The following is a 23,364-nucleotide window of genomic DNA, read 5'->3' as shown; positions in this document are numbered from 1 at the left end:
TTCTTAAGGGAGAAACAAAAAGTTTGAGGGAAGAAATGTTGCATACAACGCAATGTAAGGTAGATTATGTATATAGATGGTAAAACAATAAACAATATAATAAGAATTGAGAACTGTACAGAGCAATGGCAGAAATATCTTTGAGGAGACCAAGGTAAGCAGCTGTGCCCCGGGGTTACTTGACCCTTAATTTTGGAAAGTTAATGTTTATTCCCCATGTCTCATTTTTCGTGTGAAAGTCTTACATTGTTTTTACTTTCTTTGTTATTTATAGGGTGGTCTCATGATTTTGTTGATTTTTTTTTTCTCTTTGTGGGATAAAAAAAAAAATGAATTGAATTAAATTGAATTGAAGGATAACGTAAGAAAACATTGTAATCCCTTATTTTCTTTTTCTGGCTTTTTTTTTCACCTATTGAATTTGGTATAATCTTGCCATCAATCTTCATTAATTATCCCGCAATTCAGGTCAACATTTCTTTTTTTTTTTACTGTTTGTTTGTTTGTTTTTTTGGTTTTGGTAAATGGACATATTATGCTGATTACCCATTCCTGACCTGTCTCTTGAGTTTCCATGTTTTTGTGCTTTGGACCAATCCATCTCCTCTTCTTTCTTTACTGCCATGCCCGCTATTCATCATAATGCCTTATACCATCTAATAAATCTCATTTCCTGTTTTGCATTATTTACCTATTCCATTATTGAAGCTTAAGTTTGATGTGTATTTATAATTTGTGACGTATTTTATCCTCATACATATCTGCAATGCAAACGTACATTTACTTGTGAATTCTATGAATTCTAGCAACTGCATGAGCCTTCGAGCTGCTGGATTGTTATTTTACATTTGAACAATAAACTATAAAACTATAAATTGTTATGATTATTACCATCACTATTATATCTTTGTGGTGACTGTAGTATTGCGTTTTTGTAAAAAAAAAGAATAAAAAAATAAAACAAAAGATTAAGTATTCTGAAATCATGTAGATCTCGAAAACTAGGTGACGCTATTTCAGACTGTCAGACGGTAAGTGAATTTTAAGCAACGTTAAGTAAGAATTTGATGATTTTTACTTCAACCTCCAGATGCACTTGATGCCTTTGAAACATGTCTATAACCCTTGTACTTGCTTTCCAGACATAACTTTCACATTTTTCTACTTTGCTTTGAATTAGTGTGTCAATGTTTTTGAAGTTTTGTAACTGTGTTCCACAACATCAATGCATAGTTCCTGGCACTTATCAACGTTTGATGGATTGTCCACCGACACCCACTGACTGTTCCTCGAATAAGGCTGTTAGACTCAAATGTCAAGGTGAGCCTACTGATACAATTACAAGTAAATTTATGTTGATGTTTTATATGTCATAATGATCAAATAACATTGTTTTAGGGAATCAAGAGCAGAAGTGTTCTCATTTTGAACGAGCATTCTGTTTTTAAATGGCATGATTATTATCTACATGCAACTATACCCTTTTGCAGCAGTACATTATGAATGGAATACATTGGATACTTTGTTGATAAAGGGTGCTTGCTGACCACGTCTTTATCATTTGTAAACAAGGAATGAGTAAAGTAAAGTATAAAATAACAATATTATATTATTTTGTATTTTGCACTAACGTGACTAAGTTATTGATAGTGTAAGTGCATTGACAAAATGTGATTGGTAGTCTTATCAGAGTTAGGTATGTCACAATTACATTACAAGGATTGGCTGATAAGTTTTAAACAGAGTATATTGGTTACAGCATTCCCAGGTTACCATCCTTTTGTTTTACATCTATGAAAAACCTGGATTTCTTTGATGCTAGTAAGACGATGAACAGACATTTAAGACTGTGTCTTTCATCGGATCTGAGATTATTCACTAACAAAACTACGTCCATCTGTAGAGGCAAACCCGGGAATATGACACGGGGGGACGCAGCAGTTGTACGTAATAGATTTATACAAAGTGTTTTCAACCAGGACCGTATGGCGAGACCGAGTCTGAAGGAAGGAATTCTCAGACATGGACATGTCCCATACAGACAGAGCACGAATCTGGTCAACTGGTCATTTATCCATTCAACAGTGAGTGTGGAAGACATATAGTACGTGAATTATAGATATTCAATAATGAGTAGATAGAATGTGAAAATAATAAAGAGCATAACAAAGGTCGACACATACGATATATAGGTTTCACCGGTCAATTTCATAGTCTTGTCATTCACATTCCTATTCCGAGCATTCAATGTCACGCATTCCACGCTCACAGCTCTGAATGACTAATCAAACCCAGAAATCCTGTCATTCAAATTCTCTATCGGAGCAATCAATTGTTTATTTTCGTAATTCAAATCTGAGATAGCAGCACGCATTAGAATCAGCAATGAGCATTCAAAGTCATTTCAAGCCAGTAACGGAATCTCGTCGGTCATTCAAAATTCGTGAATTCAATACTTAAAAGAAGTCTTGCATTAAATAGCTTTAGACCATTATATCATGTGTGTCATTTTCACTTTACTAGCTTTAAATAGATTGGGCTTCATGATGAAGATTATTTCGCCGTGTAGGTCCACCTGTTCATTCTAAAATTTGAACTTCACAAGTATGTAGAGAGTAAAAATGACAGTAATATACAGGCTCATCAGACACTGCATACAAACGAGCATGATACGGGAGGTTGATTGACACCTAACTGAAAAAAAAAACAACCTTGACTACATTGAAAATGATAACATGAAGATTCCATAGGCCTACGTCTTGTTTGCTGTTTATTGATATCTTATTTGTTTACTCTTCCGGGACTAAGTAAGATCATTGTGTGTCATTTTGTCTTTGAATTGATGCATTATATGGTTAGTGTTGGAGTGTTGTAATTTTTTTGTGCATGAGGTGTCATCGAGAATATGCTATAATTGTATTTGTAGTGTCTGGATGCACTGCTGATTTGGTCTTATCGTTCAAAAATTTGTTGAATAAAAAAAAAAAAAAACAAGAATACATGAACACAGAACAACGTAGAAGCATTAAACAGATTTAAATGCATACAAGGCTGGGTTGTCTATACGTAAATATATAAATATATATATATTTTTTTTTTTCTGGAGGCTCACACAGTCAGTTATTAATTATTGTATCACTATATCACATGTATCGCTTTTTCTTCTTCTTTTGTGAATGTAATCTTGGTTTTGCATTGTCCTAAAGTTACTGTGTCTTAGTCTTTTTGTGCGCTTAGAATCAGCAGTATGAATAAAAAAAAGAATGAAATTTTTGTTATTATTGTTATTAATTGTATTATTATTATTATTATTATTATTATTATTATTATTCATTATTATTATTACTATTATCATTATACCTCTTTAGGTACATTGTGTACATTGCAGATAAGAGGACAGTGTATCATGCATTTTACAAACGTTAGGTTGCTAAACGTTTGTGTGACTTTCCAGTCACGGTCACTGTGAATCCGCTGTAATACTAGTAGGTGCAAGGATGAATCAGTTGGATAACTGTAAATCTTTCTGCATGTTTTCGTGATAGGCAAAAACATGCAAGTTAGCGAATGAAATAGGGTTAATTGATACGTGACGCAGCTTCTCCGCACTTTATTTGCCAAGCTTTTGGCCTTCTTAACATTTGTCGCGGATGCATGTGTTTTGCAGCAAACAAAATCAAAACAGTATGTGAGAATCCGAACATGTACAGAGCATATTGATACTTTGAATCACGATCAAATATACACGTAGTCATGATGCACACCGACATCAAGGAATTCATAAAATTCTACATGTTGTAGTTAGGAATAGGCCTACATCGGTTTGCAAAGGTATGCAGACAGAGTTGTGTTCTAGATAATGAGAATGTTCTTTTCCCTTTTACAGACGACGTGCAAGTTATGAGGAAAAATAAAAGGATGTGGAAACACTTACACCCACCCACTCACACGCACACATGCGTACACATAACATTATACGTGACCGTGCATCACAGAGCCAACAAAAAGTCGCACGCACTGATTTTGTGTAAGGACTGAAAGTGGGTGAAATGGGTTAGCCCAGCCAAACTTGAGTTTTTCATATTTTCAGAAAGCGCAAGTTTTCGTGACTATACACAGCCCAGTCGCTGTATGGTACGTCGCGACGTACATTACCGTGTACAGCGACTGGGCTGTGTATAGTTAGGCCTGGCGTGAAAGATTGTGTACGGTGTGGACATGCTGGATATGATGATCAATTCCGGTAAGTTTCATTGCGTACATTTGAATACTGATAGCATAAGATGTAGAGTAAATATTGAAAAGTATACTCGTTGAGTTTGAGGTGACAAAAATGATGTTAAGTATCAAAATTCAAAGCTATCGTAATACGATTACGTCGCTGTCCTAGTGGTTGGTGGTAGCGCGCGTACAGCCCTGTCGCGACGTACCATGTACAGCGACTGGGCTGTGTATAGTTAACTATGTACAGGCTTCTACAGTTACATGCAGTGCACAGCACGGACAGTGCAGGGATCACTGTCATTTTGAAGCGTAGAGAACTCTCATCCCACAGCCACACTTGCCGGAAAAGCGGTCATTTCAACAGAAATGCTAGATTTTACGAATCTGCGCATCTAATGGCATAGAAATGGCCATAGAAGTCTAGGACAAACGTTAGATCTGAACTTCTAGATATTAGGTTCTATCTACTCACCGACTAGCAACAAGGAGAAACTGCAGTGCAACGGGCTGCCAGTTTTAAGTCAGGAGCATGGCCCGCCACCGCACCGACCGGTGAAACGGTACACATACATGCCAGCAGCACGTATAAACAACAGAGTATATAATATACACAGAGTATAAAAGATACCTTTCTGCCTTATCATACTTCGCAACTATAATTTATGATTCATTCGGCAGATGGATGTATCTAAAGATACACCTATCTGCCAAATCTTTAAGCGCTCCCCAGCGTGCACGGTTAGAGGTGTATCTAGAGATACACCCTTTTGCCAAATCATGTAGTTCTCTATCCTGGTACGTCATTGTACGTCAAGGGTGTATGTAAAGATACACCCTTTTGCCTAATCAAAAGCAGGAAAATTGATAAAATAATACAGAGATAGCCCCAAGTATCTCGGAAACAAATGATCGATGACTTACGAAAGTTGGTCACATGAAAATTTCGGCATCGAAAACCCCCCAAATGGTAAAAACCAAAAACATGATATTTTTCAGACATACACCTTTTTGCCAAATCACGACCGTTCTGCATTGTGGTAGAGTTTGGGATCATAAAATGAACAGGAAACTGTATTTTTGCAGTTTTACTTGAACACTTTTTGGTGAATAGTGCGATTACGTGTGCCTTATAAAGTCCCATTTTCATTTCTTAAAAACCCTGTCCATACTTCTTTTTCAGCTCTAATAACTTTGGAAAGAATGATGCTACTGCTTTGAAAATTGGCATTAATTATTTACACACGTGTGTTGATAACGTATGATAAATTTCAGCTTAATTTGGTAATGCCTTCATTCTTGTTGTTCTGGTAGGTTACATCCTGTTTTGATATTTTTTTTTTTTTTGTGGTTCCATTCATCGCACAGCTAGGTAAAGATTATGCCCTTTAATAGACCTTCTAATTCAGAGCCTCTCTTCTCAGTTTCTACTTTTCCAAAGTGTGTGCATCCTTTCCAATATTTAGATAGGTTAGGAGAGTCCATATGAATTGAGCTATACATCAATTCAAAGCACAACGTCTGCTTTTTCAGAATCTGTCCTTAACCCAAAATCCAGGTCTGACGACTTTTTGCTGGTTTTGTGATGCAATGTCACATACATTTGTATACATGACGACGAAGGAGGGCTGCTTAGCAGACGTTGTAGTATATATATATATATATATATGTATTAATTATTGTGTATATACATGTATATATGAATATATGTATATATATATATATATATATATATATATATATATATATATATTTATGTGTGTGTGTATATACACACATATATCTTATGACCTTGCACCACAACACCAGCAAAAGATCGACAGGCATGGAATTTTAGTTAAGGACAGACCCTGAAAGAGTAGACTCTAAGCTTTGGAATGATGTCTTTCTTGATACAAATGGACTTTCCTAAGGCTGTGGTCACAACTCGGAGCGACGACCGACCAATTTGTGGTTTGCTCGGTTGCCGCTGAAATGTTGGCACCGCCAGTCATTTTCTATGGAGATGTCGAGCAGGCTGTAAAACCCCAGTGATGCCTGAGCGATGCCCTGTCGATTTCCTTTCGGTCACGGGTCGATTTTAGGTTGAAATGTTGCGAAAATGGGGATCTTCTCGTAGAGTCCGAGCAGTCACCGAGCGATGCCCAATCGGAAATGAATAATAAAATAACTAATATATACATGTAATACTACGTTTACATAACGACCCCAATTTCTAGCTTTCAGCTCTTTTGTCCCATAGTGATTGTCCCTGTTGTCAATATCGCTAGTTCTCTGCTGTGTTGGCAATGAACCTGCAGAGAATACCAGATAAAAAAAAAGCTGCTAAGAACTTGGTGGGCTACCTTGCCTCTATCCCTCCCCCTGTCTCTTTAAGATTGCCCTTTCTCCTCTACTTTATCTAGTCCCATGGTTTTCTTCTGTGCTTTTGTAATTTGTATCTTTATTATTTTTGTTCCCTAAATCGTTCGACGGTGCCTGGGCGGTTGCCGCTCGGACACCGAGCGTATTTTGGACGGAGAGTGAAAACTGGTCAGTCGCCCTGAAATTTTAACTCCGGCCTAAAAATCAGTGGTGCCTGGTCGGTCACCGGTCGGTCTCCTGTCGGTGTCCTACCGAAATTGGCTAAAAACTCGCCGACCGGTCACCGAAAAGGATGATTTTGGAGGTTATGACCGTAGCCTAACCTAAATAAAAAAAAAAAGAGAAAGTACACACTTTGGAAAAGTGTGTACCCAGAAAAGAGGCGCCAAGGTATAAGACCTATCCAAGCACTTACTCTTAACCAATCCTTGTTCTCTGCATTGGGTGGGACAAAAAGAAAAAAAAAACAGGATGCAAACTCCATAGCAGCAACAGTAAAACGATTATCACGTTGCGCTGAAATAATACTCTTTCTGAATGCTCTCATACATTCTGTCCAAGCTTGTACCAAATTCGAAAGAAGCATCATCCTTCTTCGAGCAGTTATTAGAGTTGAATAAGAGGACTGTGTAAAGAGCTTTTTAAGAAGTGGAAAGGGGCTCTATAAACATTTACCTTATCACACTATACCACACCGAAAAGTCTAAAAAGTATGCTAAAACTACAATTTTTCGTTGGTTTTATGACCCAAAACTTTGGAATGATAAAAAAATGATAATTTTTCAGAAAGTATGATAAACTTTATTTTGATAGGGTTGACCCATTTCACCCAATAAAACTGAGTCCTCACGTAAAATCAGGACATGCAACTTTGTTGGGGTTTTGTGATAGACAGTTGATACTATATCACTTGATTTCTTAAAATTGACAGTTTCTGTCGGGTTCTGTGTTCACCCCGGTCATGGGCCAAATGGTCATTGGGACTCTGATATGACGTACTTTGGATCTGAGATAACTCTCATCTGTGATGAAGGCTACAGCATCAATAGCAGTGTGACACTGCAGTGTGTGGGGCCACCCGGACGGTCGACTTACTTTCCGACCTGGAACGTGTCAATCCCATTCTGCTTGAAATCCGAAACTGTAACAAAAGGTTTGTCGTTGATATTCAACTTGTATTTTGTCAAAGGTAAAACATTCAACACAGTATAACAATGAGCATAGGAAAAAGAGAAGGAACTGAGGATGATAGCTCGTAAAGTTAATTGGATATAAAGTTGGACATTGATTGTTGATGGGATTTATTCAAATTTCCGTGAAATTTATCTTAACAGGAAAATAAGTCGTAATCATGATTGAATATTTCATTTCATTTTCATTTCATTTCAACTTTTTTTCATATTTCTCACATAAAGCACATAAAGTATTATTATGAAAATTATACAGAACATACATTAGATTAAACTTCACCGGAATGTACAAAAGCTTGTCTTGGCATACATGCTAGTTAAAGGGTGTGTACAGTTCTTGTTGAGGTCAGGATTTAGCTTTTAACATTTTGCAAGATATTCAGAAACCACTCTTTGAGATGTCAAAGAGCATGCAATTCTAAGGGGTATCAAATTAGTTTGTTTGATTAAAATCGGTGTTGAAATGGCTGAGATATCCAAAAACAAGGTGAAACAAAGAGATCCTAATAAAAGGCGTGGCCTGTCGCCTTTAATTATTATCACTTTTTTGGATATCTCAGCCATTTGAAAACCAATTTGCATCAAATAAACATTGAATCCTTCTTCAAATTACATGTTCTTTCATATAAAGAGCCTTCTCATTATCTCACTTAGGAATGTTATAGACCCGAATCCCCACCTCAACCAGTACTGTACAGTCCCTTTAAACTAAGGTCATAATGCGAAAAATGTGATAGGGCCTGCGTAAAAGCAAGCTTGTAAAGCCACAGGTCCCGTGATAAATCAGATTAGGGGAACTTTGAAATACAAATATTTTTTTAGACCGTACTATAACTGGGGGAACCTGTAAAAACGAACAAAAATCAGATCAAATAAGTGTTACTAAATGAAATAAAATTCTGGCAGATGTCGCAGTTTTGCTGAAAGTCAAAAGTATTTGTCAAAATACGAGACAGACACCATTTTGATCTATTCATTATTCTGTCAATCGATATATTAAAGAAAACATTTTTTTCCCATATTAAACCAAGATATACCAACAGGGGCTGGTGTTTAACGTCTTTTTAATTGAGAGATTTCTATGATACATACGCGATGGACAGTTTTTAAAGACCTACCGATTCTTCAAATGATCGTGACAGAGTTTCATATTGTCCAAGAGTGCCGGAGAATTTACCAAATAACTTTGAAACTGAATCAACTCTTGTACGTCTATGTTCAATGCGTAGGTGGAACAACTATCACACCAACACCTACACAGAATGCAGACTACATCTCCAATGAGTAGCATTCAAAATATCTACAAGATAGGTACTGTTAGAGTAGCTGTAAATGTTTTGTGATGTGTGTTTCGGCATCTGTTGACATTCGATGTCATTTTTTTTTTTCTATTTTAATCTGACTTAAATTTGTCGTAAACTCTAACGCTACCCTACTGATTTAGCAAATCACCTCAGCTCCATGAGATATTGAATCCAACAGCTGTAAAAACTACTGATGGTAGAACTTTATCTTTAAATATTTTTTCCAGTAAGCTTGGAAACATTTTTCTGTTATGAATATGTTCAAGCAAAGTCTGATTCTGTGGACCTCGGTCATTTAACAAATATTAGTCATTACCCACAATGCCCCTGATTTCCTCCAATGAAACAGGCGAGGGACTGCTAACTTATGAATTAACGACATTGCCTGAGATCACCGCCACGTCGTTTCTAAGTAAGATGACTTGTCAGCCACTTTACCATTGTGCACATTTCTTTTGTACCTCTCTCATTGTTCAGTTTGTGATTACTTTAATCACTTTTTTTCGTTTGTTTTTCTTTTTGCTTACGGCTGAAGGCTCCGTTTCTATTCACTGTTTAAAGACGTTATAAAAAAAGGAACAGAAATCTTTCAAACTTACCGGTTTTTCTCTGTTTCTTTTAAATGAGTGTATTGTACACTGTTAGTCATGCAGATAGCTTGGTAACTAAAAGAAGTATATTGCACTGTCATTCAATTGATAAAATTCCAACTCGCCTCTTTCCTTCTTTGCTTTTGACATTTTATGATGTTCAAAGTAAAGTTGTAGCAACTGTACACAAATACACAGATGGGCCTTCTAGTCTTCAACGATATTGTTGCAGCAATTATAAAGTACTAAATGAACAGTAAGAATAAAATCACAACGTCAACTTCAATTTGAAATATTCATACAAATTAAAGTGCTTCCGGCTATTGAAAATAATTCGACCGTGTTGTGGCAATATAAACTCTTTCATACAATAACTGGTGAAAGTCTTTTCTATGGACATGATATCCTGTTTCTAATCTTCTCTTGATCAGCATGCTTACAAACGTGACACCACTAGGTATGAAAATTAGTAATTTATTCCATCGGTGTGTATTTTTCTTATACTATTGTTTGCAGTTATTTATGATTCATGACATTTACGCTTCTAGAACAAATCTTGTACAAATGGTCAATTTTACTTTGCAATAATTTTGTAATATTTGGATTTGAAAATGAAATGATAGGTGACGAGGTCATTGTGAGTCTAAATACCATGATGTCATCATTGCGGTTGTCTGTACTGATCATCTTGTTTCTTTTGCTCTTTTCATGAACAGGTGATGGCAAACAAACTGAAAATGTAATCATATTAGACACAAGCGAAACGACTACAAGTGAGTTGCATATCCTCATCATTAGATATCATCTCACTATACACATATTTATTACATAACATTCAATAATGAAGCAGAAATGATTTCACTGATATCGCACAATTTCTTTTTTTCTCGGATTTTCAATTTCACCTTGTATATCAAATGGTTATTGCAACCACGTTTTGCTGCTTCCGATATTAACTCATGTTCATTATTGTGACCAGATTTATCTTTACACACACACACACACACACACACACACACACACACACACACAAAGTTTTCATGCGACCTGAAATGAAAAAAAAAAAAGGTTTTCGACATGGGATCTTGTGTCATCGCGTCAACCTGATCAATTTGATATTAATACAGCAGAGTCAATACCAACATGTATAGTGATATTATATAGAGCAATTTCATATCAAGTAATGGTAATTTCTCCAAATTACATACTTAGTGGTACCCTATCATTCCAGGTGCAATTTAATGTTTTAGTACATTGCATCTGTGGGCTGTCAATTCAGGATTATTTTGTTGATGATACGATAATGTGTACTCTACTGGATTATGTCAATGCAATGTACTTTCTTCTTTTTTTTTTACAAAGGGTGACAAAGATTTACTTTATTGAATTCCATTTCAGCTTCTGAAGTTCCTGAGAATAATGTTGACATCTTTGCAATGGCAGCTCTTCTGTGTGTTGTTCCCATTCTTGTTGCCGTTCTCTTCATGGTATTGTGCAGACATCACAAGAAAAGGTGAGTGTTTCCGTATAAACCCAGTATTGTGTACACGTGTATTTGTATGTGTATGTGTGTTAAAGGGTAGGAGGTTGGTGTTTGGAGGTTGCTGCGGGAAGTAGTTGAAGTTGTTTCCTACTTGGGCCATTGTACTGTCGTTTTCTACATTTTTTAGTAATGTAATTAATGCTTCAAACTTTGAGTAAACAATTATGAGTAAACAAAAATGTATGTGTATGTATCCCAGGAAAACATATCATATTTTCAAAGTGCGTAAATTGATTTTAATGTTCAATCATTATTTCAATGTCCTTATTTCATCTTTTTCCGTGGGACAAACCAAAACAAGTTGATAAATTCCACAATTGTATATTTGTGATATCTGTTTCCATTCCGTCTTGAAAATACAATGTTGTTATTGGTGGTTTGTGTTCTGTTTTGTTTCTTCTTCTTTTTCAAAAAAAAAAAGTAAGCAGTCTATCTGTCTTATAATTGCCGTTACAGACGCAGATCCTCACATATTTCAAATCAGACAACCACACAACTGCAGATGCATCCTGTAGACAATGCAAACCAAAATTTGAGCGCGACGGATCATGCTGCATTGGACAGTACTTTTACTGACGCTGTAGCAGAGGGTCATCCTTCCCAGAACCACCATGGCAATATTTTCAGAGACGTCACGACTCATCAAGAAAATCTGTATCACGTCTACCAGGACGCTGGAGAGGTAGACAAGGGACCGTCCCAGCCATCAAACTTACCAGTCTCCCTTTGCACAGTCTCACTGCAGAGTAACGTCACTTCCTCTGAACACGCCTCAGTAAGTATCCCGTGTGTTTATGAGAACCATGGAGTACAGGAAACATATTTGGATCAAACGGCGAGCTGCTATGAGAACTGTGAATACCAAGATGTAGACCTCTGCGGAAACGTTTGGCTGACGAAAAAAGGCTCTAGATCCTTTGATGGAGCCCACTTGTTTGATGAAAGGTGCTACAATTCGTTGAATTTCCGCAAACAGTCTGCCCAGAACATTCCTAGCAATAGAGAGAGCGACTACGATCACTGCAATCGTTCCCTCCTGGATAAGAGACTGCAAAGTCCCCCAACAGGTCTCTCAGCTTCTGGACCTTCTTCTCATGGTGAAGTTCACTCCGACAGAAGTGATGACATATCGTATTCCTGCGTGGGATCCCTACCAACCGTCAATCGTGACGATGTTTTCTATTATCAACTACATCCTGGCGAAGCTAATAGCATTGAAACGTTCAACAAACCACAGTTCACTGACGCTTTCGACACCGGGGAATACTGCTTGTTGAATCCTGATAAAGGTTCCACCCATGACAAGCATCCTACAAAGAGAGATGACATCTTGAGCGACTTCTATGACTCCGAGGGTCCCATGAGTTATGTTTCAAATACCGAACCTTGTGAAGAATTGTATGCAACAGTGAACAAAACAGTTGGGGCATCATCGGCAGCGAAACCAGCAACGTGCGAAGAACTGTATGCAACGGTGAACAAAACAGTTGCAGCAAATTCGGCAGCAAAACCAGCAACGTGCGATGAACTTTATTCAACGGTGAACAAAACAGTTGGGGCAAATTCAGCAGCAAAACCAGCAACGTGCGAAGAACTGTATGCTAAGGTGGACAAAACAAAAGACGGTCAAATTGACAATAAAGCAACGTCACAAGAGGAACTGTATATGAACGTTACTAATACAAATATAGATCTTTAAATGTTTTGTCCTAACCAACTGTTTATGTTTATGTTTCCTTTTGTGTTTGCACAATTATAAGCAAAATAGAAAAGCGTTTCAGAGAAGCCTATTCTTTTTTAATTAAGAGTACAAATTCAAGATATTGAGTTTTCACTGATTGTTATGTCAGTTTAACTGGGATATCCAATTTTATTGGATTCACTCGTTTCAGAGCTGATAATCCTCTATTTAACCCGTTCCTTACGGGAACCTGGTATACCAGGTTCCCGTGGGAGCAACTGATATAGGGGAACCTGGTATACCAGGTTCCAAAAATGAAGACAAGAGTGCCTGCTTTAGTGGCATAAATTCATGTTTCTTTGTCTTAAAATGCCCAGAAAATGGGTTTGATAAAAAGATCAGAGTTTATTCTATCAGCATGTGTTCTCCTTCTGTTTGAAAAATGCGTATTTCACACTATTATATACATTTTTCCTGATTTAGTTTTTCGCTTGTTCTGCTGTGAACTCGTACGATTATGTACCTAGCAATCAAGGCTGAGATCAGTTAGAAATCTGGGTTCGCTGACCCCAGTCACCTCATGCAGGTACCTGGTTTTGTGTAGAACAAAAGATTCTGTGAGCTCATCAGCGCACGCTCTATTCATACCTCGCACCCGATCGATATTTCCATTGTTCACTGGCACATGTAGTTGACTATGGAAAGGGGGATACAATGTACCGCTTGACTGCCTTCACACAGGTGCATTACCAACCTGTCTGCCTCTCTGTTGACGGGCAAAAAGAATCTCGTTTGGGGGCATTAAAGGCACTCGGAGAATTGCGGAAGGAACGGGTTAAGAATCTCACCTACCTACTAAAATCTTACTTGGCGACTCTCGCGGACTTTACGATACAGGTAACAGAAATTAGAGTCCAAGTTCAATGACATTTATTTCAAGCAAATATGAATATAAAAAATATACAATTACAAGTAACATGCGGTCGATTTGAATGGAAGACGACCGCGTGTTTATTGCTGTATTTAGATACTTTTACCGATAAGTGTATAACAGCATTATGCTATTTCATCCGTTTCTCATGAGAACTGTGACGTAGTCTTTGTAAGCATGCTTGATAAGATAGGTTTGAACATTATTTTTTAACCTGTGTCTTTTTGCATATGAAAATGACTTCTGCAAGGTAAAAGGTTTTTTTTTTTTTTCAAATAGAGAGGAGATAGTGAATCAAGACTCTATTACTCTACATTCTCATTCATTGTAGACGGTTAGAAGACTACCGAAACAGTTTCTGATCTAAGCAATCTCAAATCATACGTTCCCGAGATCATTCCTGAAAGGATCCATGAGGTTTGCAGATTTTGTGTACACACATGCGGCAAAATGATGCAGTGTTAAATCCGTAACTGCAGCAGTGGCTCAGAGAGAGAGAGAGAGAGAGAGAGGGGGGGGGGGGTAATAGTTTCAATGGCATAATCGCTATTGATCATGTTAGCTTGCGCTACAGGGTACAGTACATTGTGTGTCGTGTGTGTGTGTGTGTGTGTGTGTGTGTGTGTTACCAACATGTAGAAAGGAAAGTTATAAAATGTTAAAATAGTGTATGTTTTAAGAGGGCAGCAATTATTGTATTCGGATTCAATAGAAGGTTTACGACATTGTCCGTCTGTTTTTACCGGAGAAATTTCTAAATTTAACGTAAAAGATGGTGCAATAGTGCACTCAATGTACACATACTGTAATTTGCTTTGGCAGCTATGGACGCACAACGAGCAACCCATGAGAAGCTAGCGGGTTGATATCGTAATACAGTAACTTTCTATGAATTTATTTCATGATTTCATTGGCAATGATACTAATAAAGACGTGTTTTCTAGAACTGAATATTTGGTGACTTTTAAAGGAGAATCAGTAAAAACAACAAAAACAAATTTAGAACGCACAAGACAGGCCGTATTATTGCCCATGTGTAAGGACGACGGTTGTGACATTGTGCCATTGCTACGTCGATGGTTAGATGGTCGATCACGTTAGAGTGGACAGCGGCTGGATGTACTGTTTGGAGGCCGATATATAGCAGTAATATTGATTATGACATTATGTTGTTAAAGATTTGCATAGATGTGTGAATGAAGGTGCATAAACTAATGACAGTGATATATCACACATGTGTGAAAAGTGAATGTGAACGTGCATCACAAAACCAACAAATAGTCGCACCGCACGATTTTCCGTGAGGACTCAAAACAGAAGTAAAGGGAACACCTAGTCATTTTTTACTTGTTTCCTTTTTTTTCTGAAAGAGCATCTTTTTATATTTTTTTTCAAAGTTTTGGATCATAAGATGGATAGGAAATTACCTTTTCTGCTTTTCTTCTTTTCGAACACTTTGCTTCGGTCTGACGGAGGCTTTGTCAGATTTACGGATTCCGGTCATTAGAAACCTTTCAAAGACTTTTTTTCACATCCAACTCTATTAAATCTTGACAGGATGATGCTATTGCGTGGGAAGTTATTATCGGTCATGACTAGAATGTACTTTATGATATGCAAATTTTCAGTTTAGTTTAATAAGCCCTTCACATTGTGACCGCCATGGAGTTCTATATTCCCTTCTTGTTGTTTTTAATTTCCATTCATTGCAGAAACCACATCAGCGTGAAATTGAAATACACTTGCAGTTTCACTTTCCAAGTAAACATTTTGCCAGAGTGTGAACTTCTTTCCATTATTTTGGTGGATTTGAGAAGCTAATTTGTATAGAAGTACATGTCGTTTTAAATCTTACAATCTGCTCTTTCAGAATCCGCCCGTAAGTAAAAAATCCATGATTGGTGATTGTGTGATGGATGGTCACAAATTGTCATATAGGCTTATTTTAATTGTCAATAATAAGAGTCAATAATCATAAAGAAATGTTTAAGTAATGGATAAATGGCAATGGTAGTGAGAATATATAAATTAATGTATGACAACTTGGCAGCAACACATATTTAGTATATACACATTCGTAAAAACCGATTGTTGTATACATGATCACATTATGGTCATATATTATACGTATATTATATGTACATGCACTTATACAGATAATACTTGCATCATACTGGCACGCAGTGATATACATGTATGATATCACGCATTGCAAACAAGAAACAACGCAATATTTTTCATGAGATAAAGGATTGCACGTCTCAAGCAACAAGCTACATTAAATGAGACAAATTTGATGTTATATGTGTCACTTACATACTTTCCCATGTGTGTTTGTGTGTGTGTTGTTGTTGTTGTTTTTGTTTATCCATAGGTCTGCGTGTGGAAGGGAAAGTGTGCATGTGAATATTTTTTTTCGTGATATTAAAGGTAACCCCCCCCCCATAAACACATACACATTTCGCTATACAGTACAATCAGTAATATGTGCAGATTTTTGTATGCCACCTTTTCGAAGCACTTTGATGTCCACACTCAATTGCAATTGCAACATTTATTTCAAGTGTTAAAACTGAATGAGCGTGTCTTCATATGTAAACACACTGCATTGTATATATATGTATATATTGTATATAACTATACCTAACACACACACACACACACATACATATGTATATATATATATATATATATATATGAAGAGCTTGCAACCAAAAGGCGCTAAATCCATTCCGGCTACTTTCGAGTAAATTGATGTTTTTTAATTACACATATTACAGCTTGTTTATTCATTAGCTCTATGCTCCTAGTGGAAGTGCCATCACAGTAGGTAATAAAAATGCACATTAAAAAAATCCTGCACACACCATTTATTTTTTATGAATTTTTATATTTCAGATTTTTTCGGATTTAGCGCCTTTTGGAAGAAATCATGGATTTAGCGCCTTTTGGAAGAAATACTTTTGAGTTGTTCAATAACATTGGTATTAGGGAATGTCATTAATGTACAATCCAGGTAAATACTAGAGATTTGCATAAATTTACACCACAGTAGCCACACATACCAACACACACGCACACCCACACACACACACACCCACCCAAACACACACCCACATACACATACACACACAAATGCACCAAAACACACACACATCAAAATGTGAAATCCTTCCCAGCATGCTGCTTTTAATTTTACTCATAATAGCAGCATACTGTACACCTATTCATTATACATTCCACACATGCAAAATACAACTGCAGCAGCAACAACAACAAATTAAATACTTTGATCTCCTAATAACACTTTGCACTGAATATCATGAAGTCTATACAGAAGGTACAGTGACTCAAGGAAAGTGAGGACTTGCAGAGATTGTGAAATCATGTTGACTGATAGTATTTACTTCAGGTGAAAATAAAATACAGGTTGTCATGCAGAAATCTGACTGCAACAGACATGAAAACAAATCACTATGATAATCCCTCACATTGTATGCTTTACCTATTAATTCTAAGAAAGCATCGCAAGGCTTTGCTGGCGGCTTTTTGATTTGGACTAACCAAACATCTGTTTAAAAAAAAATGTCAATTTGCTAAAACTGTAGTACTTATTAAGAAGGCAACAGATGCACATGAAAGCACATCTGTGGACAAAACTCTTTGTTTATACATAAGTCAACAGCAATAAGGCCTACATCTAGGCATCTGTACTGTTATTCACATTGTATTTTTTTGTCTTCTTACCATGTTCATTTCTAAAAAGTAAAAATTGAGTCATTTACAGCCAAAACAGGAGGTTTACCGCATGAAATGCATACCATCAGGTCCATGGCAGAATATCTCAACTAGTTAAAGTGCCTGCCCTAGGAATCATAATGTCTTGCCATAAGCTCGAGTCAGAGTTCCGTTCATCATTGGTGGCCACTGTTGCTTCATCCTCATTGCTAGAGATGTCCACTGTGTGTATTCAATATCAAGGAAGTCAATCAAAGCACTGGCCACTTGGTTAGTCCCTCGCCGAATTCCTGTCCACCGCCTAAATGCAAGCAATATCACCTTGATGTTGTTTTCCAGGGATGTTTTCTCCTCCTCTCAGCTTAAGTTTAATGATGTCAAAAACACACAGCCACTCGAAGTACGTTGCACCTACCGGCGTACTCAAGAAAGCTTGATTCAGCATTCAATGAGATTAAGACCACTGTGATGGTTCCGTTGTCTGGTTCAGTACGCATGAGCTCAGAAATGAACGATAAGCTCTGTGATTTCTCGCAATCCTCTGATTCACGAAATCTTGGCCTTTCATGTACTGCTATGAATGCATCCTGTCACCCTCCTGGTATAAGGCATGGTAAATGTCATCGATGTGCGCTTCTTCTTCTTCTTGCGTATGAGGCAGCGGCAGCTAAATAACGTCCCTCAGTTGTTGTAGCCAAGTTACAGTCTCAGGAGTAGGGTGTGTCAGGTCCATGTTGTCAGGAGGGTGGAGATCAGGGCACTCACTCACGATGTGTTGAGCAGTCTGTTCTGGTGCACCACACTGGCAGGCTGCTGACGGGCGTAGCCCCCACCGATGCATGGCTGCGTTGAAACGCCCAACTCGGGTTCGAATCCGATTTAATGACACCCACTCCCTCCTTGGGAGGTTTGCTCCTGGGGGGACAGATGTATTGGGCGTGACAACGAGTTGGGCAGGTCGTTGGGTGTCTTGCCAGCTCAGTGACACTTGCTGCTTGCAGATATGCTGTAGGTTGTATGACTTCCAAGGATGATTTGCCATTAACCTGAATTGGGAGAAGAATAAGAGAATTCAATCAAAAGTAATTAATACCGTTGGCTTAGAATATCTGTCCACGAGTAGCAAACACAACCTCAAACTTCCAATTTTGATACATTTCTCAATAGCTTCTAGACAGCCATAGTGATTTGGAGCAACACTTACTCTACTAAAAGACCAAAAAGAAAGGGACTAGTTTGATTTACAGATTTTTTAACATAATTTTTTAATGTTTAATATAACCATAAAAAGACCACTAATGCAATCATATCAGGATTATAAGATCCATCAGTGAATATTAGACAGGCTCTAATTCTATCATTACCAGGGCAATGCACCCGTGCTGCATAGACCAACTAGAACAGTTAGAAAACCAGGTCATTACCATTGCAACACAGCATAAGCAGTACTGTATAGACTGACTTGAATAGTTACACGCTGTAGATCTACAGAAAACTTAACTGGGAAAATGAGTCAAGGTAACTTCATTTATTGATTACAGTTCCTTCAACAGATAATTAGTGACATACTTGTGAAATGGACCCCACCACTGTCTCTCTATCATCAGTACTAAATAATACGGCAGCTTACCTGTTACATCCCCACCATGTGGTGTTCAATATGGTGCTTTCTTGCACAATACAGGGCTAATACTGAGGAATGTGGCCCCACCAAACGACACTTTAATATGCATGATTGATACAGCCTGGATACAGCAACAGGATCAGTTTCCACTGCATACAATGTAGCAATACACTTCATTTGGCATACTCGTGAAGTAGGCCCCACCACTGCGTGTCAGTACTAATACTACAGCAGCTCGCCTGTTTATACTCGTGAATTCAGCCCCACCGTGTGGCGTTCATCGGTACATAAGCACGGCGTTGGGGCTTTCTTCCATAGTATAATACTTGTGAATGCGGCCCCACCAAACGGTGTTTACGAGCAATTGATACAGAGGCGGGGCCGATTTCCACAGCATACTCCTCCCTTTCTCCCGTTGTTTTTTTTTTTTCTTTGGTCTTCATGTTTTATTCTTGGAAAGACTCCCTAATGTCCCTCGACTAATTCAACAGCCAATTCAACTATAAGTACAACCCTAACCTAACCTTAAACCCTAACCCTAACCTAACCTTGCTTAATTGCTAAATGCACGAGTGCAAGCACACTGCTGTGGGGCCGATTTCACGATTTTGCCCTTCATTCTATCCTTGGAAAGACTTCCTCATGACCCTTGATTATTCTTACCATAGGTATACAACCCTACGCTAAACTAACGGCATACTTGTTAAATAGGCCCCACCACTGCATGTCAGTATTGGTTCACAGCGGCTCACCTGTTTATACACACGCAGCCCTGTTGCTGTAAGTCCACCCTATGTTAGTAACGTTAGTAGTAATTTACCTTGCTTGGCATTGCATTGCCGAAAAGTACCCTGTTTATATACACACAGCCCTGTTGCTGTAAGTCCACCCTATACGTTAGTAGTAGGCCTACTGGTAATTTACCTTGCTTGGTATTGCATCGCCAAAAAGTACCGGTAAATTTTCCCTGTTTATACACACGCAGCCCTGTTGCTGTAAGTCCACCCTATAATATCTGGTAGTAGCTACTAGTATAGGCCTAGTAGTAAATTTACCTTGCTTGGTATTGCATCGTCGAGCAGAACCCGTAGATCAAAAGGTTTAATTTACTAAAACTTATTATATAGTACTAACATTTAACAGAGCTCTAACGTTAGAGCTCTACACTACAGCCTTGTACAGGTAAACATTTAGCTGGTAGCCAACACGTAAAATACATAGGGTTCTAATTTACATTGATGCACAACAACGAGCCCTGTTTGTGGTGCCGGTGTATGGTGGGGCCCATTTCACGATTTTCCCCAGCAGATTATTGATCCCAGTGAATGATTAATTATAAAATTTGTAATAAAACCCAAATTTGACATTCTACGTTGCTCACAAATCAACTCAAATGTTCAAAGTAGGGTATGATGCCCATCTCGGTCCCAACACCAAGACGCACATATGGGACTGACTTAATCTGGGCGTCGTACAGATAAGTAAACTCACCTTTCACAGCTGTATTTCCACTGCTTAGCCTTGCATTTCTTCAACACTGCCTCATTTTTCCACTTTTCGTACCACTTTTTAGATCACCGGCAGTCTTGGGTATTTCATCCATTATGAAACTGTCATGTACTTTCGACTGATAGCCATGGTTCTGTACAGCACTACAGACAACAGTGGTAGTGATCCATGACCGTGAAGAATTGCCATTGAACTATGTAGTGCAGTATCGCTGCATGTAATAGTACGTGTTGCATGTTCTCATTGGTCAGAGCGACCCTAGCTGGCGTGCTCTGACCAATCAGAGACCAGAATAGAGAAATTGGATATAGCGCCTTTTGGTTGAAAGCAAAAATGGATTTAGCGCCTTTTGGTTGAAAGCGTGAATTTCATGCTTGATTTTTTCATATTTCCTCAAACAATTTTGATTAAATTTTTAGTGCCTTATGTGCACATGACAAAGATCTGTTCGAATCATGCGAAAGATGGAGTTCGATAAAAATTGGATTTAGCGCCTTTTGGAAGCAAGCTCTTCATATATATATATATATATTATATATATACATATATATGATTATATATGTATATATATATACATCGTTCATATATGAAATACAAAGTATTATTGTGAATACAAGAGAAGTCCAAAGGACGTTCTGAATGTGGATTTCTTAAACATACTTAATTACAGGAATTGGGTTTCCATTAAAGATCAATTTATTTTCATAAAACAAGAAATGCTAAGGATATTATACTATCGAAAGGAGCACCCGATACTTATGTTTTATAATACCTGCTTAGATTTCCCGTTCATGATTATCGGTTGTTGTTTTTTTACTCTGTTACCAGAGTCTGCATTGTTTTGCACAGTTATACATAAATTGTAAAATTAGCCTAAGCTGATATGCTAGGATCTCAGTGCTGCACAAATGCTACCCAATCATACAGCTTTTTATAATGTGCGTTTCTGAGCTTATATCTCCATTGCTATGTAGCATTACAGTGAAAATATTGGAAAGAAAGCACAAACTCAGGTAAAGTGTGAACTGAGAAAAGAGGCACTCAAGTACAGTGTATATTCAAGCGCTTAATCTTTACCAAGCCGTGCTGGCTGTGCGATGAATGGGACAAAAACAGGAAGTAAACCACTGGAGTAACAACAATGAAGGGATTATCAGATTAAACTGAAATGAGACATGCCTCATTTAATTAACACATTCAGTCCATAATTAATGCCAACTTTCAAGGCAGTAGCATTAGCCTTTCAAAAGTTATTTGAGTTGAACGTGATGAGTGTGTACAAGGTTTTTCAGACATGATAAGGGGGGGGGGGACTCTAAAGACACACCTAATCACACTATTCTGCCGAAAATGTTCGAGATAAACTGCTAAAAAAAAAAAAAACACACACACACACACTTTCCTGCCCGTTATATGATCCCAAATTTTAGTATAATGTAGAAGAAGACTTGTTATTTCAGAAAATATCAAAAAGTCAAGATCGGCTAGGTTGACCCATATCACTTATTTTCAGTCCTCACGCAAAATCCGTTTTGTGATGCACGGTCACATATGCAATATTGTTTGATAATGGTTAAGGACTCTCTGTTTGATATAAATCAGTGCATGTACCACAGGATGCAAATTAATTTTCCTTTCGAATGTTAGTGCCTGAACGTGTTCCCTCCCAGAGTCAAACTGTGTATAATTATGAAGGAATGACAATTAGCTCAAAGGCAATGTGGAAAACTGAGTGCTGAATGAACTGTATGGTACCTGTGGATCTGGTGATAATAATTCTCTCGTTGCAATATGATCATATGAAATGATTCATGATTGAAATCTTTTTCATGTCATGTACATGATAGAACAGTACAGAATAAAATATATAAACACAGGAAGAATAACAGTTGTGGAGATAACTTTATTACTCTTAATCCAAAGTGGTTCTCAAACCTGATGGTACAAATCCACATTGACAATTTATTTACAAAGAGTACATTGATTGTATAATTATAACTTTATATGTGGAACTCAGCGTCAGGTTTCAATTTGTTTCAATAACGATCTACTATACTTTCTCCCCTTTTCTTATGCGACCAATGCAACACCCAACTTCATTCATATTTGGGGAGAGGGGGATAGTATTTCTAGAATTTTTTATAACAGATATGTATAAATAGATTTGTGTGTGTGTCAGCGGCGTAAATCCGCTGAGGAGTGGAGGATGATCGGCGATAGTCATCATCACGACGATTACAAGCCCATAGCCGGACCGGCACAGCCTTTTTTTTTTTTGGGGGGGGGGGGGGAAGCTTGGTGCCCCCCCCCCCCCCCACACACACACACACATACACTTTACAAGGATCGGATGTCCCACGCTTTTGCATGAAATATAAAGTGGGAGGAAAGCATGAAAGTGGCAGCAAAAATATGAAGACTTTTTGTTCTTGTTTTTGCTTCTTTTTTTTTTTGCTTGCCAAATGACTTTCGGCGGAAAATCAGACCTTAAAAGTATGAAGACATTTGTTTTTTAAATATCTGTGAGAGGGAGCGGAGTGACCGAACGGGGGGAGGGTGTGTGTGTGGGGGGGAGTATCCCTCTCCCACACGAGGAAGATTTTGCATTTTGAGACCTGAAATTCAGCGATCTGGGGGGCATTTCATGAAGCGTTTTGGTCGGATATTTT

At 37.7% G+C, this 23,364-nt stretch overlaps 1 protein-coding gene across 1 annotated transcript; it reads left to right on the top strand.

Annotated features, from left to right (window-relative positions):
- Window positions 1–1,256: 1,256 nt before the first annotated feature.
- Window positions 1,257–12,911, top strand: LOC140227964 (uncharacterized). The gene is made up of 9 exons (XM_072308346.1): window positions 1,257–1,320; window positions 1,980–2,084; window positions 7,517–7,738; window positions 9,005–9,059; window position 9,097; window positions 9,434–9,491; window positions 10,386–10,442; window positions 11,068–11,182; window positions 11,669–12,911. The coding sequence occupies exons 1-9, from the start codon at window positions 1,257–1,259 to the stop codon at window positions 12,909–12,911; spliced, it is 1,920 nt and encodes a 639-aa protein (XP_072164447.1).
- Window positions 12,912–23,364: the final 10,453 nt, after the last annotated feature.

The sequence above is a fragment of the Diadema setosum genome, chromosome 4 (assembly GCF_964275005.1).
Source record: "Diadema setosum chromosome 4, eeDiaSeto1, whole genome shotgun sequence".
Classification (NCBI taxonomy): domain Eukaryota; kingdom Metazoa; phylum Echinodermata; class Echinoidea; order Diadematoida; family Diadematidae; genus Diadema; species Diadema setosum.
This window is presented reverse-complemented; position numbering and strand designations above follow the sequence as displayed.